Here is a 17629-nt window from a genome sequence, read left to right on the forward strand (position 1 = left end):
CCAGCTGGAACGGTTGTTTGTACAGCTCTCCCAGTCGTTGACATTGATGTTTGCTGTCTTCATATCCTTCTTGCAAACATCTTTGTAGCGCAGATGTGGTCGTCCAGTTGGTCGTGCACATTCTGCTAACTCCCCATATAACAGGTCCTAGGGAATGCGCCATGGGTCCATTCTCTTGACATGGCCAAGTCAGCGAAGGCGCCTCTCGCTGAGAATGGAGAACATGTTGTTCATGTTGTTCATGTTGGCGCGTTCTAGAACCTGTGTTGGGTACTTTGTCCTGCCGCTGGATGTGCAGAATGCGCCGCAGACATCTCCGGTGGAAGCTGTTGAGTTTCCTCTCGTGTCTTGCATAGGTGGTCCATGTTTCGCTGCTGTAGAGAAGTGAGCTGAGCACGCAGGCTTGGTAGACACGCAGTTTAGTCTTCTAGCTGAGGTTGGTGTTGTTCCAGACTCTCTGGTTAAGTCTGGCCATCACTGCTGCTGCCTTGGCAATCCTGCCGTTCACCTCAGAATCAATGGAGAGTGAGCTGGAGATGTTAGACCCGAGGTATGTGAAGTTCTCGACAACTTCCAAGTTGTACCCATCGATGGTGACAGAGGGAGGGGAGTCTGCGTCCTGCACCATGACGTTCGTTTTCTTCAAACTGATGGTCAGTCCAAATGGGAGAGGCGGCTTACCAGGTGCTGAAGTCCATCTTCCGTGTGTGATGTCAAGGCTGCATCGTCGGCGAAGAGCAATTCACGGATAAGTACCTCTGTGACCTTAGTCTTAGCACGGAGACGGGCGATGTTGAACAGCTTGCCGTCAGCTTTGGTATGGATGTACACTCCCTCGCTGCAGTCCTTGAGTGTGCACTGGAGAAGCATGGAGAATAAGATGGCAAAGAGTGTCGGCGTAGTGCTATATTTAAAGCCACATTCAACGGAACCAGTCTCGGTGTAGTGCTATATTAAATATCATATTGAACGGAACCAGTCCACGTGTAGTGCTATATTAATTAACATACTGAACGGAACCAGACCACGTGTGGTGTTATATTAAATACCATATTGAACGGAACCAGTCTCGGTGTATTGCTATATTAAATACCACATTGAACGGAACCAGTCTCGGTGTAGATATATATTAAATACCATATTGAACGGAACCAGTCCACGTGTAGTGCTATAACAAAAACCATTTAAAACGGAACCAGTCCCGGTGTTGTGCTATATTAAATACCATACTGAATGGAACCAATCTCGGTGTGGTGCTGTATTAAATACCATATTGAACGGAACCAGTCTCGGTGTATTGCTAATATTAAATACCACATTGAACGGAACCAGTCTCGCTGTAGAACTATATTAAATACCATATTGAACGGAACCAGTCCACGTATAGTGCTATATTAACTACCATACTGAACGGAACCAGTCCCGATGTAGTGCTATATTTAATACCATATTGAACGAAACCAGTCCACGTGTAGTGCTATATTAAAGACCATATTGAATGGAACCAGTCTTTTTGAAGTGCTATATTAAATACCACACGGAAAGAACGAAGGATACTGATTTGCTGAAAATAAATACCAATAAATAATAACGTATTTTTCCAGAAGATGTCGCTTCGTGGGGTAAATAGTATACACTAGTAGGCTTGTTTTAGTTTTCGTCGTACATGTGCTGCTGTATGTAAACGAGGTCTCACTCGGCTGGCGTTTTATAGTATGCATCAGAAGGTAATTTTTCTCAAAAAACGTATCATCTTTATAATTTTGAAAGTTTCCTTTAGCATCGATCTTTCAACGTAAAACGGTATAGTAATTCGTACAAATATTAACATTGATGCTTATGAGAATTGGATTATCTGTCTGTGCCCACAAAGCGGCAATCAAACGGTTACTAATAATGTCTTGCCAGCGCAAATATTTCTAATCACTTTATTTTGGTCTATTCGTTTCGAGCAAAGGGAAATATTAATGATACATTCAATATTCTCCTTTAATGATGAATTTGTTACTTTTGTTTTACTTACGGCCTTTACGCCTTGGTAAACAAGTGGATTATCTATCATCATTAGATGCATTTTCTTATACTTTCATAAATGTATTGAATTCATCATTTCATAACTGCATTAATTTTCATAGTATTTTGCAGGTTTGAATAGTTGTTTGATCACTGCGATACAAATCTTCTCAGAATGCAAATTACGATAAATATAGCAAATGATACCAAACAATTGAACTTGTCTTATTTTTGCATGTATTTTTATAATTAGATTTAAATTGGTTACGATTTTGCATAAAACGAAACAGAAGAAAAAAAAAAACGCTTTCAAACTCACGATCGTAAATTGTGTACAACTAAGTTTACACTTTGTTACATATTCTGATTTCTTTTATAAAACAAAGAGAACACCATTTTTCTTTGTTGGCATATCATTTTGTCTTTGATTGTTTAAATGCTTCTTTATGATTGTATTGATTCATGCTACATGTCTGCGGCATGATGCTACAGTGCTAACATCACTGTAAGCCGCCACATTGCAGACATCGTAGCGATATGACTGAAAAATTTTTAAAAGCTACGTTAAAAATCCAAATCACATCACATGATTGTATTGATACCCAACCTAAACTGTATTTCTTGTAAAATGTCAACATGCAAGAATAAACTTTCAACTTTAATTGCAGTGATTTAAATTTTAAAAAGGGCACGCTAATATCGAAAATAGGAACTTTTATCCGAGTGATGCCGACCTCCCTCCAATACAAGGTAATGTATTATAATAACAGAGAGTAACACTATTAAGTTATTAGTGATCGTATATTTAAAACCTATTTCAGAAACTGTTTCAGACATATAGTTGAATATATAATTATGTTACGGTTATTGTGAAACACACACGGTTCTATAAGGTTACTGACATATGAGAAATGTCGAGATACACACACACTTCTATAAGGGCACTGACATATGAGAAATGTCGACATACACACACACGGTTCTATAAGCAGTAATGCAGAAATGCTGCATAGAGACAATAATTCAGTAAATATTTAAGCATGTACGATTATCATGTCCGTTTTCTAACTGGACGGTAAGTCAATTTGGCAATAATTAATACTTTGTTTTTAAATGAATGCTTGATACATTTAAAGTTGGATTGATAGCGATAAAGGTTTAAATGTGTGTTGTCAGAAACATGTGATGATTGATATATTGACATTCAGATCTTTTGAGATAGATACAGGTATAACGATAGCCAGATGGAAATAAATTCTAACAGGTGGATAGACAATGAATATCTCATAAAATGCAATTATATATATATATATATATATATATATATATATATATATATATATATATATATATATATATATATATATATATATATTTTACTGCCTGCCATACCTGCATGCCATAGCTTGACTCTTCATAAATGACCGATACATAGGTCCAGTTAAACAATCGTACAAGTTCCACCATGGCTTGAGCCTGATTTACGTCTGAGGGAATTGTCCGGAGAAAATAGGGGTAGCGGTCACGGCTTGACAGGACGGTACTGGTAGAGAAGAAACTTATCTGCAATAATAGAAACGCAGATGTTCGATCTGTAAGCATGAATACGTACGAGTCTCGTGATCCTATTCAACTGAACCAATTCTGTTATATGATTTCAATGTATTTGAATTCAACAGTCCTGTCATTAAATTAAATGCAAATGAAACGAAACATAAAAACAATTCTCAAGGAGGATTTATTTCATTTGTCGTGTGGCATCATTTGGATATTGGCACTAAAAGGACTCAGATTTCAGTCAATCTTCTCGTGAGTTTTAAAATAACACCAGTTGACAGACGATTCTACTAATAATTGCAAAAAACTACAACAACCCTCAGACCAAGGGAAAACCCTATCTCATCTGAAGCGAGAAACATTAATCATAATATGTTTATCATAAAATATAAGTACAGAAACTATTATATGGTTACAACCAACACACGTGAAATATTCATACACTCTTCTATATTAAAAAACGACAATAAGAAATGTAACTTTCTTCCCTCGAATGATATTCCTACTTTTCCAAATTTTAATTAGTTCACCAGGCCAATCAGCCCAGTTGAAGACGTTTCACCCTAACACCCTGTATCATATTTCGTCCTTTTGGTGTAAACATTTGATTGCATTAATACATTGTGAATTAAATGTGCAGTGTGCAGGTCCCTAGAAGAGATTTGACAGTAATAGAAGAAAAATAGATAAAGAAAATCTGCTTCAATACCAAATTTGATCGTTTCCTTGGGAATTCTTTACAATAGTCCGCTCTGGCTTTGTCAATCAAGTGATAATAAATATTTATGGAATAGGAAGCCTCTTTGAAATGATAACAATAATTAGAAATGAAAAATCAAATCGACTGAAATTTTGTGTGCGAAAATAGGCCATATCATTTCCGAATCCTGGTCACAATTCTTAATAACAAGTTTCATTATCGATCATTTTCTTTCCGTACTTTTGCCAGTTAATACTACTTTTGCCAGTTAATACTACTTCTGCGGATTTTCGCCAGAAGCACAAGAAAATATAACTGAGCCTTATGACACGACTGTAAAAAGAAACCTCTGTCGTGTAGTAATGGCAAATTCAATGCATTTGGATGTACATTTATACGTAGATAAGGTGTAAAATATATTATTGGGCACACACCAACAGTTAAAATACCTCTATCCAGTAAAACAGTTAGGGCTATATGACTTTTATCTGAAATTCGTACAGATTCAAACTCAGCATCTCAAAGAGTGAAAGAAAATAGATTTATCCAAGAAACGTCTAGTATTAACTGAAACAAAATGCATACATTTGGTAAAGTGTGTGGACTAAAGAACACTTTGGTTTTAGGCAAATTTATTTACAGAAATCTTATGCAGGTTTAAAGTATCAATAAAACCAGGAAAAAACCTGCATAGGGCAAAAAGACAGTTAAAACCGTTATGATTTATCTCCAAGATTACACAATTGAGCATATTAGTATACGTTAGCATTGTAAAAATAGCAGAAAACATGGACATTTCATTATTAATAACAATCTTCAAAAAACATTTCGTGTTTCCATTTCATGTAGGATTTTAAAAGATGTGACTTCCTGTTAATTCAATCATTTCCTTGAGTAATTAGGTTTTCGTTCACTCCCATAACGATTATTACTCGGGCTGCGTCTACATGTAATAGCTCCATTTACACGTTGAAAAATGGATGATACCGGTTTTCTTAAACGAGTTTATTACAGCATGATTCCAAAGAAGGGTCAAAGCGGTGAAAGAAAATCTCTTAATGGAAATTAATGATTTATATTTTGAATGGTTTTCTATCATATCTTCCCTTCAAAAAATGCTCTTCAGATATCATCTACTCCAAAAGCAAAGCTCTCGTTAATAAAAGATTTTGTTTTCTTCAAGAATTGAAGGGATCGAAGGCAGCTAAAATTATATTGTTTCTGTTTTCATCATTACTGTCAACAGCAGTTTTATCAACACCCAGTGCCCGAGGTAAAATTGCATTGAACGACGTAAGGAACGCCTGTTAATAATGTCGAACTGTGTTAAGGCTTATTATATAGTTGCAGCCAAATGGTGCTATCTTGATATATGATAGTGTACGTTTATTGGACATGTAATGGCTATCGTGCATTCAGTCTGGACAAAATTCTATCAGGACTGAAGCTTCAATATTATAATACATTTGTTTGCGACTATAATGTACATCTCCTCTCTTTATGTTGGAAACCGACATCAAATATTTATTTTTTCGAAACTTGCAAAAAAGAAACAAAAGCAAACGTTAATTGTGATTTTAGAAAAGAAATGTTTGGTATGACAGCAAGTGCTGAGTGAAGGAGGTGTCCTTAACAAAACCATAAATATCTATTTACTGTTATTCAGTTTAATCGATATTCATAAATTAACTTCAATGATCGTTTTCATAAATTAACTTCCATGACCATATTCATATATAATTTCAACGACTATTCTTCATAATTTAACTTCAATGACCATTTTCATAATTTAACTTCAATGATCATATTCATAAATTAACTTCAATGACCATTTTCATTCAAAGCAAAACTACAAACATCAATACATTTAAGATCAATACATATAAAATTAATACATTTAAGATCAATACATTCAAGATCAATACATTTAAGATCAATACATTTTCTCAAAATAATGACCTATGATCGGGTCAAGCAAAAACTGACTGTATTCCACAAAATAATATTTTGACGCACGTTCTATAAGCGAAATGATCTAGAACAATGCTTCTCCTACCATGATTGGTTCTGCACGAAATTTGCAACACGATACGCCATGAAATTAAACACTTTTGGAAAGAAGAGGTGTCTCACTATGGCGAGTCCTTTCATCCAATTGAATTGTTAGAAACTATTAAAAATAAATATTGTGTAGTCACGAACAATGTATGTTGAATTGTTGGTAAATATACCGTATATTCATAAAGAAATTCTACTTAGGAATTTTCTTCAATGTATGACTGGAGTCACTGGACTTTATCAAAATAGTATCGGTCATTAACTCATTGTATTTGCAGCCTCAGCATGGCTGAAATAATGTCTAATTGCCCAAAATTGAAACCCATGTTGGACAAATACGCATTTGAATAAATTTGACTTCAGTTGACATAAAAAGATGCCGAAAACCTCACCATGCCGTTTGTCCAGAAAAACCACACTCATTTTGATTTCCATGTTGTTGAGCACTATTTCTCCAGAAAAGGCTTATTCCAAGGTGTCGTCTATTACACACACGAAACTGGAAATGGCCACAATAGTTAGAGCTGTGTTATTGACACGTGCATTTACAACCTGTCAAATATAGGAATTCATTCGGAAATATGAACATATTGCTGAAGGGACCCATCAGCTGATCTTAACTCTAGAGCCGCGAGATATACGTGTCCGTCTCTAAAATTTAAAATGTTGTTGTTGTTGTAGAGTTTAACGCTATTTTCAGCACAAGATAAGCCAGTATTAATGGTGGAGGAAGAACCCAGAAAGAACCGCCGACACACGAGAATCTACCGGCATTCCTTCTCACATAAACACATTGGCCGAACCCGAGACTCGAACCCACGCAGACAGAGGTGAGAGAGCAGTGATCCGTAACAGTGAGCGCTGTAGACCACTCGTCTAAAATGTACACCAATGTATGCAAACCAGAGGGTCTACACGAATGTCACATTTAAAGAATAGGCGAGAACAGGCCCTAACTAGTCATTCAGTAACAGCACAACGCATTTTTTTTTCCTTTGCATTGTCCGCTCTTGTCTTAGAAAGTTTTGTCACTCTAAAGACCACACAACTTTGGTTATTTATCAGTAATTATTCCTAGGTAGGTTGACAAATCTTTCAAAAGTTTCCATTAAAACACCACTTTCTCATGCCTCTAGGAAATGAAACAATCAAGTAAAAATAGTGTATTAAATACACACAGAGTTGATGCTTGTTGCACTTTTCGTTATTATATTTGATATTTGACAACGTGTTCAAGTGTTATGACCTCTTGAATGGGCACGATATTAAGTGCACCAAACATGTAATTAAAGCAAGACCACTCTTGCTTTGCAAGAGCCAGCTGGCCGATTGCGCCTCTTCGTAAAATCCATCAATGTCTTCACAGGATAACGGGAAGACAATTTCATAAAAGATGATAGAACAGATGACTTGTGAGGCTATTCATTTTACTTTCAGGGCACTCTTTTCTAAAGAATGGTTAGCATTGATTGAAAAAGCCAAATATATTAACCATCAATCATTATAGTAAACGTCTTACACGGACATTGTCACATCAGTTAGGAAGCATCCAATACCTCGATCACTAAGCTCCTGATATGATGGAGAAAAAAAAACTGTATAATTATCATGAAAGTCATACTTAAATAGCCATATCGAATAAAAATATGTGAATATATACACATATTTGGCATACATTCCTATCCTTAAGTAACAAAAGGGCTAAATTATGGAACCGTTAATGCGTTGTCTTTCTTTTTTGAAATTATGATAACCTGAATACGGTTACAAAACCAAGTATTCTTTTTTTCTTAAGTGATTGTGACGGTAATAGTTTTGCAGCTCCTCTAACTAATTTGATAGGCAGTATAGTTTTTCAATCTTACCGTATGTACCTGTACAATGACGCTATATCTATGTTAATGGTATCTTGCTATCTGTAAAATTGTTTCCTTTAACTGATAATGCTAATGCAAAGAGCATATAAATAATTGTATGGTTGTTTATAAGTTATATCCAGAACCGCGATATTCTTCATATAATTTATATCCAGAACAGCGATGTTCTTCAGATAAGTTACATCCAGAACAGCGATATTCTTCATATAAGTTACATCCAGAACAGCGATATTCTTCATATAAGTTACATCCAGAACAGCGATATTCTTCATATAAGTTACATCCAGAACAGCGATATTCTTCATATAAGTTACATCCAGAACAGCGATATTCTTCATATAAGTTACATCCAGAACAGCGATATTCTTCATATAAGTTACATCCAGAACCGCGATATTCTTCATATAAGTTACATCCAGAACAGCGATATTCTTCATATAAGTTACATCCAGAACCGCGATATTCTTCATATAAGTTACATCCAGAACAGCGATATTCTTCATATAAGTTACATCCAGAACAGCGATATTCTTCGTATAAGTTACATCCAGAACAGCGATATTCTTCATAAAAGTTACATCCAGAACAGCGATATTCTTCGTATAAGTTACATCCAGAACAGCGATATTCTTCGTATAAGTTACATCCAGAACAGCGATATTCTTCATATAAGTTACATCCAGAACAGCGATATTCTTCATATAAGTTACATCCAGAACAGCGATATTCTTCATATAAGTTACATCCAGAACAGCGATATTCTTCATATAAGTTACATCCAGAACAGCGATATTCTTCATATAAGTTACATCCAGAACAGCGATACCCTTCATATAAGTTATATCCAGAATCGCGACGACACTCTTCATATAGTTATATAAAGAATCGCATCACTTTGATTTTGTGCAGAGACACCCTCGATAATTAATTACAGAATATACTCAAGGTGCTTTAAAAATATTAAGTACTAATGGTATAAATCAAACATGTCGAGACACATCAAACGTTTTATTTGTTAATTGATGTCCAGATGGATTAGTACTTTTTTGTTACTCGTAATTACGAAGGCACTCGTTGTTATTGAACTGTAGAAGCTCCATGTCGTGATATGAAATCATGTAGGGTAGAGGGGGACAAAACGCACCATTTAACAACTTTTGGTAATTTATGGCATGATTTACATGATTGTGTTCGCAATTGGACAATTTATTTACAGTATGCTTTACGTCTAGCATAATGGAATGATGTTTGGTTACAACGAAGAAACTATTTACGAGAAAAATGAAAAATGGTAAAACTTTATAAATGGGCATTTTGCCCCTATGGTGAGGCAATAAGCCCCCTCCGGGGCATTTTGCCCCACAATGCATTCGACATCTGTAAAAGTCTGTAAAACTACAGGGATACTATTGAACTGTAAAATCAAGGATTATTCCTATATGGACATTTTATATATGGCAAATATGCTAAAACTACATACTATATGGACATTTTATATATGGCAAATATGCTAAAACTACATACTATATGGACATTTTATATATGGCAAATATGCTAAAACTACATACTATATGGACATTTTATATATGGCAAATATGCTAAAACTACATGCTATATGGACATTTTATATATGGCATAGATGCTAAAACTACATACTATATGGACATTTTATATATGGCATAGATGCTAAAACTACATACTATATGGACATTTTATATATGGCATAGATGCTAAAACTACATACTATATGGACATTTTATATATGGCATAGATGCTAAAACTACATACTATATGGACATTTTATATATGGCATAGATGCTAAAACTACATACTGCTGCATCATTCAAATTAGCACAACAATGCGGAAAAGCAGGCAGCTACAACAATGCTCAAATCTAATTTCCATAACTAATGAAGAAAAAGACAAAGCCCAAAAGTAGTGAATGCTCCTGGAAAATTCTTTATTACTCACACTTAGCACAGAAAAATTGCATATTGAGGGTAGTGCCACATGATTCATGGCACCACCTGGAACATTTCTTGCACTGCGACCAGGAATCTTCTATTAAGGGATCATCACTTCCTCCATACTCAAATTCGCAGTTTCCACAAATGTTGTCTTTATTCAATGTTGTGTTTGCTGACAAGGCAAGATCACGTTTACCAAATGACTTTGGACCCGAAGCCTTTTTTCCCTTTTCATGGTCCTCTATACAAGTTGTCTTTATAGTCTAGGATGGTTTCCTACCTATCTTTTGGTCCGCTCTACATGTCTGCTTCTTTTTCGTCTGCATTTATTTCTGTTTTGAAACTTTGGTTTCATTATGTTTGCTCCCGCTTGCCTGTACAGTCCTATAACATTTGCCTTTTGTATTTGTTATCGTCTTTCTTTGCTTTTCAATAAGCATCTATTTATATTGTGATGATGTTAAGTTAATGGCTGTTTCTGCCTTTCGCTTTCTTGTGCGCTGACTGTATATTCTAGGCTTTGGCGAAAGTTAGAGCAATATGTTCATAAATGCTGAATCGTCTGCACTTTTGCATTCGTTATCAGATACCCCCAAGGTAACATATTCCGTTCTTCCAGCAAGAATAGCTTCGTCAAACATTTTCCGATTACCTGTCTCCTCCACGGTGATGGCAGGGTGATGTGTTTGTTGATTATCAGGTAACTGAGTATATACTGGTTTGTCTGTCTCTGGATTACCCCACCCATCCACAGTGGCTGTATAACTACCAGTTAGCATAAATTCAACCGTTTTGCTTCGTTCAGTTAATGTTTTTGCATTGTCAGAAATGATCATAACCTTACTAATCCTTCGTGGATTTCATAAATGAAGTGAAATGTTCCAGCCACTGCAAGAAAATATAACTGTCCACCCACTTGAGCTACACAAGCCTAGTGATCCGGCTGGTGCGCCATTCATCAGTGATGGAACCATTCATTTACGTGGGTAGATAAATGCTGGCGATGCAAAGGTACCGGTCACATTCATGGCACATATTACAGTAATAGTTTGAGAACGACCAACTGATTTAACACCTTTAGATGCAATCATGTTTACTGGCTTGTGGACAGTTCTAATGCCCGTTTCATCCATGTTCCATATTCTGAGACCATCAGCAAGTGTTGCGTCAAGAGATTCCTTATATACTTGGTAAAAATTAACTACCTGTGGCCGGCTAAAGCCCATGGCTTTGCTGACACTGGTTGCCTCTGGAGCTCTGATGGCTGGATATAGATGTCTTTTCATAAAGCCTTTCAGCCAAACAATACCTGCTGCATTGCCTTGAAATGGGTGGTTTTTAAAATTCAGATGAATCGCTAAGATGTATGCCAAACGCCGTACGTCAATTGTGTTAAGTCCAAATAATGCCTTTTCCATGGACTGGATGTGCTCAACTAGAAGTAACTCATAAGCAGGCTTGATAACAGTAGTCTTACTTTCCAGTTTTGACACTCCAGGTTGAGAAACCTTCAAATCTATATGTCTACGCAAAGTCTTAGCTGGAATTCATAATTCCTGGCAGCAGCTTTCAGTGAAATTCCAGAATGAATTGCTTCAAGAGCCGCTTTTAGAGCTAGTGTCCCATAATTTCCTCGATCAGTTTTCCTTCTGTAAGTTCGCACCATCCGCAAAAAAAGTATAGAATAATTTCAGGCATATGACCGGTTAGTTAAAAAGTGTACAACATTTAAACAGTTATGGGGCAACACGCCCCCTGTAGTGGGCATTTTGCCCCTATCGTACAGCATTGACAATTTAACAATGGGGGAACTAAGAACTGCTGCGAATCATGAAATATTATACATAATGCATCTCTATACTATGTTGTTTAAAAACATATATACCTTGTTTTCTTTAGGTAGTTTCAGTCAAAAATACTGCAAACAAATGGATGGGACATTTTTACAGGAAGATGCCAAAAACGTAATATCCTTGCATAAAAACCATGCGTGCGACTGCATCCAACAATGGCCGCCATTCACAAGGCCTGTGTAACCTAGACAATCTTGCTGTATAAAGACCAGGCCATTTTCTAGCGCAGGGGGGTCAGGAGGGTTAAAGGGCGTTTTATCCCACGGAGGCGTTTTGCCCCCCCCCCCCCCACCTATTAGGCAAATGAACGCAGAGTGTGAAGTGTATGGCGGCTCCAGTGCCAAAAAGAAATTTGTAGTATCATTTCTTGGAATCATTTATCGTGCCGAAGTTGACAATAACCGTTCAAAAGACCAGACAGCGTCAAAAGTGAAGGCTACGTCACTCCTTAGTGATATTGATATTGTTTCATGGTTGTCTTATAACTGTAATCATAAATTAGATGAAATGACTGGATAGTTAGAAGTACCACGATCTCACAGTCCTCGTCGAAAAGTAATACACTCTTTGCTACGTGGCAACTATCCAATAATGGAACAATGAGAATATCATTGAAACAATTTAAACTTTTATGCCACCTAGATGTAAGTTCAAGAAAAAGTTATAAAATTATTTTGGAGGGAAGCTTTGTGGCTGTATTTTTCGGCAATATAAACTACGTGATTTAAAGAATTTAATTTATTGCTTCTTATCGAGCTAAAAGATTTAACGACATGTAATCCCGGTCAGTTAACGTATAATTTCAACACACAATGGGGCCCCGAATGGCCGAGTGGTCTAAAGCGCTCTCCGTTACGGATCGTTGCTATCTCACCTCTGTCTGCGTGGGCTCAAGTCTCGGATTCAGCCAATGTGGGTATGTGAGAAAGCTTGCCAGTAGCTTCTCGTGGGTCGGTGGTTCTTTCCGGGGTTTTCCCGGGTTCTTCCTCCACCATTAATACTGGCCGCCATGTATAGCCTATCTTGTGCTGAAAAATAGTGTTAAAACCTACAACAACAACATCAACACTCAATACCCCTACTATATAGGTATGATCAGTTCTGAAACATTCAACCACATTCTGGTATTTATACAATGCATTGAGTAGAGTGGGAAAAAGAGATTGCATACAGTGCATTGAGTAGAGTGGGAAAAAGAGATTGCATACAATGCATTGAGTAGAGTGGGAAAAAGATATTGCATACAGTGCTTTGAGTAGAGTGGGAAAAAGAGATTGCATACAGTGCATTGAGTAGAGTGGGGAAAAAGAGATTGCATACAGTGCTTTGAGTAGAGTGGGAAAAAGAGATTGCATACAGTGCATTGAGTAGAGTGGGACAAAGAGATTGCATACAGTGCTTTGAGTAGAGTGGGGAAAAGAGATTGCATACAATGCATTGAGTAGAGTGGGAAAAAGAGATTGCATACAGTGCTTTGAGTAGAGTGGGAAAAAGATATTGCATACAGTGCTTTGAGTAGAGTGGGAAAAAGATATTGCATACAGTGCATTGAGTAGAGTGAGAAAGAGATTATTATATACAGACTGAGAAAATCAATAAACATTCCGTAAGATTTGCCTGCGTTCTAAGATAGTACAGATTTCACCAGAATGTTTGGGCTCATTTGTTGATTTTCATTAATTCCTATGTCTCATTAATTTAAACAAAATATTTTTCCCTGCAATTTAAAATATAAAACACGAGTATTAATAGTGATATTTATTTAATCTATTGTGTATGGTTAACTTCAGAGCAAAACTAGAGAAACTATTCACAACTGTGTAATAACATTGCACCATTATATTTAAATCATCCTGCTGGCAATGAATGGGTATTTTTAATTGCAACACAACATTACGAGCTCACATAAAATCAAAAATTGAATGTCGAGGCCATACCTGGCGGACGCATGAAAATTAGAGCAGAAATCGAAATGATAGTAATTGATTTATGTATCTCAATATTTACTCCAGTTGTCTTTCATATCGAGGTATTGACAGAATCCTGCTTGGTTCTGTCAAACTACTTTTAGATGCATGCCGAGATCCACCTTAGTATATAACGTTGGCCACTAAAAATGAGAACAACAGTCCACATTGAGATTAAACTTTTTGATACGATAGAATTTCAGAAAAGCATAACAATAAAGAGGATGAGATTTAAAGGCAGACGACCCAGGTTAACGTCCGGAGAGCAGGCTTCTTACGGGAAGGAACTATTAATTATGTATACTGTCTTTAATCACAGGGAAAAGCTATGTATGGAAACCTTGCATCCAAATGTTATCGGATGCAAATACAATAAAATTTAAAGTATTCAAAGTTAAGCAAACGAGGAGGTGGTTGTTTGGCGAAGAATATCTTAACCTGGTGCACCAGTTGGCCTGTGACTGACCCAGCCAATAAATAATAAATAGTACAGGTAACATACGAGATAGTTGGAACATTTTGCAATGTACGTAGAAATATGCATGTAAAGATAACACACTAGCGTGGCAGAATTTATTTTATGCAAGAATATATATATATATATATATATATATATATATATATATATATATATATATAGTCCCCTAATACATATCCCTATAATTTAAAAATGTAACGTTAATATGTTGGAGAGTATAATCAAAATAATAGAACGCAAAAACATAAAACAATAAACTTTTCACTCAAAGGTAGCAATATGCAATCCCTTTTTTCACATGAGATATGAGAGTATTTTCTCTTCGGTAGAAATGGTCCTTAAAATACTCAACTCCCTCCATCAATACCCTACCCTATGAACACTGTCCTTAAAATACTCAACCCCCTCTATCAATACCCTACCCTATGAACACTGTCCTTAAAATACTCAACCCCCTCTATCAATACCCTACCCTATGAACACTGTCCTTAAAATACTCAACCCCCTCCATCAATACCCTACCCTATGAACACTGTCCTTAAAATACTTAACCCACTCCATCAATACCCTACCCTATGAACACTGTCCTTAAAATACTCAACCCCCTCCATCAATACCCTACCCTATGAACACTGTCCTTAAAATACTCAACCCCCTCCAACAATACCCTACCCTATGAACACTGTCCTTAAAATACTCAACCCCCTCCATCAATACCCTACCCTATGAACACTGAGCTAAACAAGTTTTGAAGAATTTAAAGAGTTTTTTTTATTATTTATTTAGTGGAGCATATCATATCAATGCAACGTACAGATTTAGATTTATAGGTTACTGCATTTGTATGGGAAAATATGAATGTGAGTGCAGTATATCCTTCCGACAAAACGAGTTAATATTTTCCCATACAAATGAAGTAACCTTTCTATTATATGTTCATTTTTTATTCTACCTAAGGTTTAATTATGTAAACAAAATACACTACAAGAAACAACATAAATGAATGACTGCCGTATTCCAAACTAAATACACAAGAGCAGATATGACATTACACAATGGCATCATTATTAATGCGCACATAACTCCGCCCAAATAAATTTGAACTTAGTCGCGCGGTCGACATAACTTTCGAAAGAAAATGGCGTGTCTAGTTAAAATTGAAATTTGCAGTCATATTGTGAATGAATGTGCATTGCAACAACTTTTCCATTTGATCTGGAGTGAATATATTTTGGTATTTTGTTTCGATTCGACGAATGTTTGTGATTTTGAACTGGATTCATCTGTGCAAATTATACATGAAATACATCGGATTGAAGTGGCGCGGGAGAAGCGTGTTTACGTCTGCAAACAGGTTTTTCTGTTTCTGTCACTGAATGTTTGAAATCATAACGTGGGAAAAATATGAAGTCTTTCAATTGCAATTATCAAAAAGACGCTATGGAATTTAATGTTTATTTCATTTTGAGTACAGTAAGGAGGATGCAATTGCACTTATCATCGAAATTACAGCACAATTTCGAAATGTGTAATCCAGAATGAAAACCTATGACATGGCTCATGTAATTAGGATTTACAGAATTAAGAAACAACATTTTGAGGAAATTCAGGATGTAAAACTGTAAGTATATTTTATTTTGCCATTCTTATCACCAGATAAAGAAGACAGTATATGCCTTGTCACTTGTATGTTTTTTTGTAAGGACATAATCTTCCGTCTTTTATATAATGTAGCAAGTCTAAATCCGTAACATTGTATCAACGCGGAATGTGCCAAAATAGTTGGGGGTTTTTTTGCAGTCCACGAAACATGTTTTAGTTCATTCAGAAACAAATTTAAATAACCACAACGTAAAGAGCCTCTTACGCGAGTGTATATGATTTGTTTACAAATCAAAAGTGCTGGTGTCTGCGTCATTGTTTGTTTACAATAGACAGTAGTTCCTTTATTCACGTGAATGCTATATGTGTATTGTCGCGCGTTCAGTATCGGGGAATACTGAACGATTCTCTCAATGTAAAGTTAACGGGGAAAAAAATGAGCATGTAATAATCTTACGTATGGTATAGATAAGTGAACATGACACAAAATATACAAAATCTATTTCTTCCAGACATAATGACAGCTTGTTTAACATGCTAGATAATCAATGGGAACTGTTATAATTGGTCGAATTCTCTATTCTCTAAATACATGAACCGTTCAGAATCGGACTTAAAGTTTATAGTAAATTATCTTTCTTTAATGCCATTGACTACGTTGGTTATATTGATTTATTAAGCACAAAGTGAAAATGAAACCACTGATAGCAATGCTTTGTGACAGAAATAATTTATCAGACCTGTTTTATCTTGAGATAAACAACTCTATAAATTACAAGGAGTAAAGTTAATATGAACCGAAAGAAGTTAAGTCACAAACGTAAACACTTGACTTCATAGCATTGTTGCTCCAGTCAATCTTCAGATAAAAAAAATCATATAATAAACAGCTATTCCAATCTGCAGCGGAGGTCTTAAAAAAAATTCGAAGCATTAAAATGGTCAAGGCTTAAATGAGAGGGCAATAAAGTTGTTGAAGGGTGTTGTATCCAGCTAAATTATAACATATTAGACATTGGTGATAATCTGATTAAAGAAATACAATACGTGATAAATGGCAAAGTCGCTGAGAGATGGGGTATAAAAGCAAAAGATCGCCTTCTTAGCTTGTACTTTTTTTCTAATTGACCTAATTACAATGCAAAACATTCCATAATAGCACATTCAAATGAATATATATATATATATATAAAATATATTGCTAAATGCAAAATTTGAATGCAACCATGACATTAATTGTAATCTGGCAATGATGTGAATCGTTAATTAGTCTGAATATGAATCAGAATTGAAAACGTGCAACAAATGTATTTACATTGTCGATGTGTTTGGTACAGAATCATTTTAAGTATCTTGATTTTAGGTTTCTTCTATATCATTATACAGCATGTTCTCTCAATGTGATTTTGCGTTGTGCTATTTAGTGTATGCATTCGAGTGTTATATATTCACGTGTGTACTTTTTGCATTAATGGCGTGATTTTCCATCGTTCATGATTTAATGCTGGAAAGTAGATGATATGTTTAAAACCTCTCTCTAGCTTTTATATAAGAAA

The 17629-nt window shown here is 35.7% G+C and overlaps 1 protein-coding gene across 1 annotated transcript in view; it reads right to left on the reverse strand.

Annotated features, from left to right (window-relative positions):
* Positions 1–17629, reverse strand: part of LOC149772761 (metabotropic glutamate receptor 3-like) — a 119566-nt gene that overhangs the window by 16264 nt on the left and 85673 nt on the right. The window contains exon 3 of the mRNA XM_089947311.1: positions 3406–3576. Coding sequence (XP_089803437.1) covers positions 3406–3576 — 171 coding nt within the window. The remainder of the gene's footprint in view (positions 1–3405; positions 3577–17629) is intronic.

Source organism: Sinohyriopsis cumingii, unplaced genomic scaffold (genome assembly GCF_028554795.1).
Source record: "Sinohyriopsis cumingii isolate HCF-2022 unplaced genomic scaffold, ASM2855479v2 utg001176l, whole genome shotgun sequence".
In the NCBI taxonomy this organism is placed as follows: Eukaryota; Metazoa; Mollusca; class Bivalvia; order Unionida; family Unionidae; genus Sinohyriopsis; species Sinohyriopsis cumingii.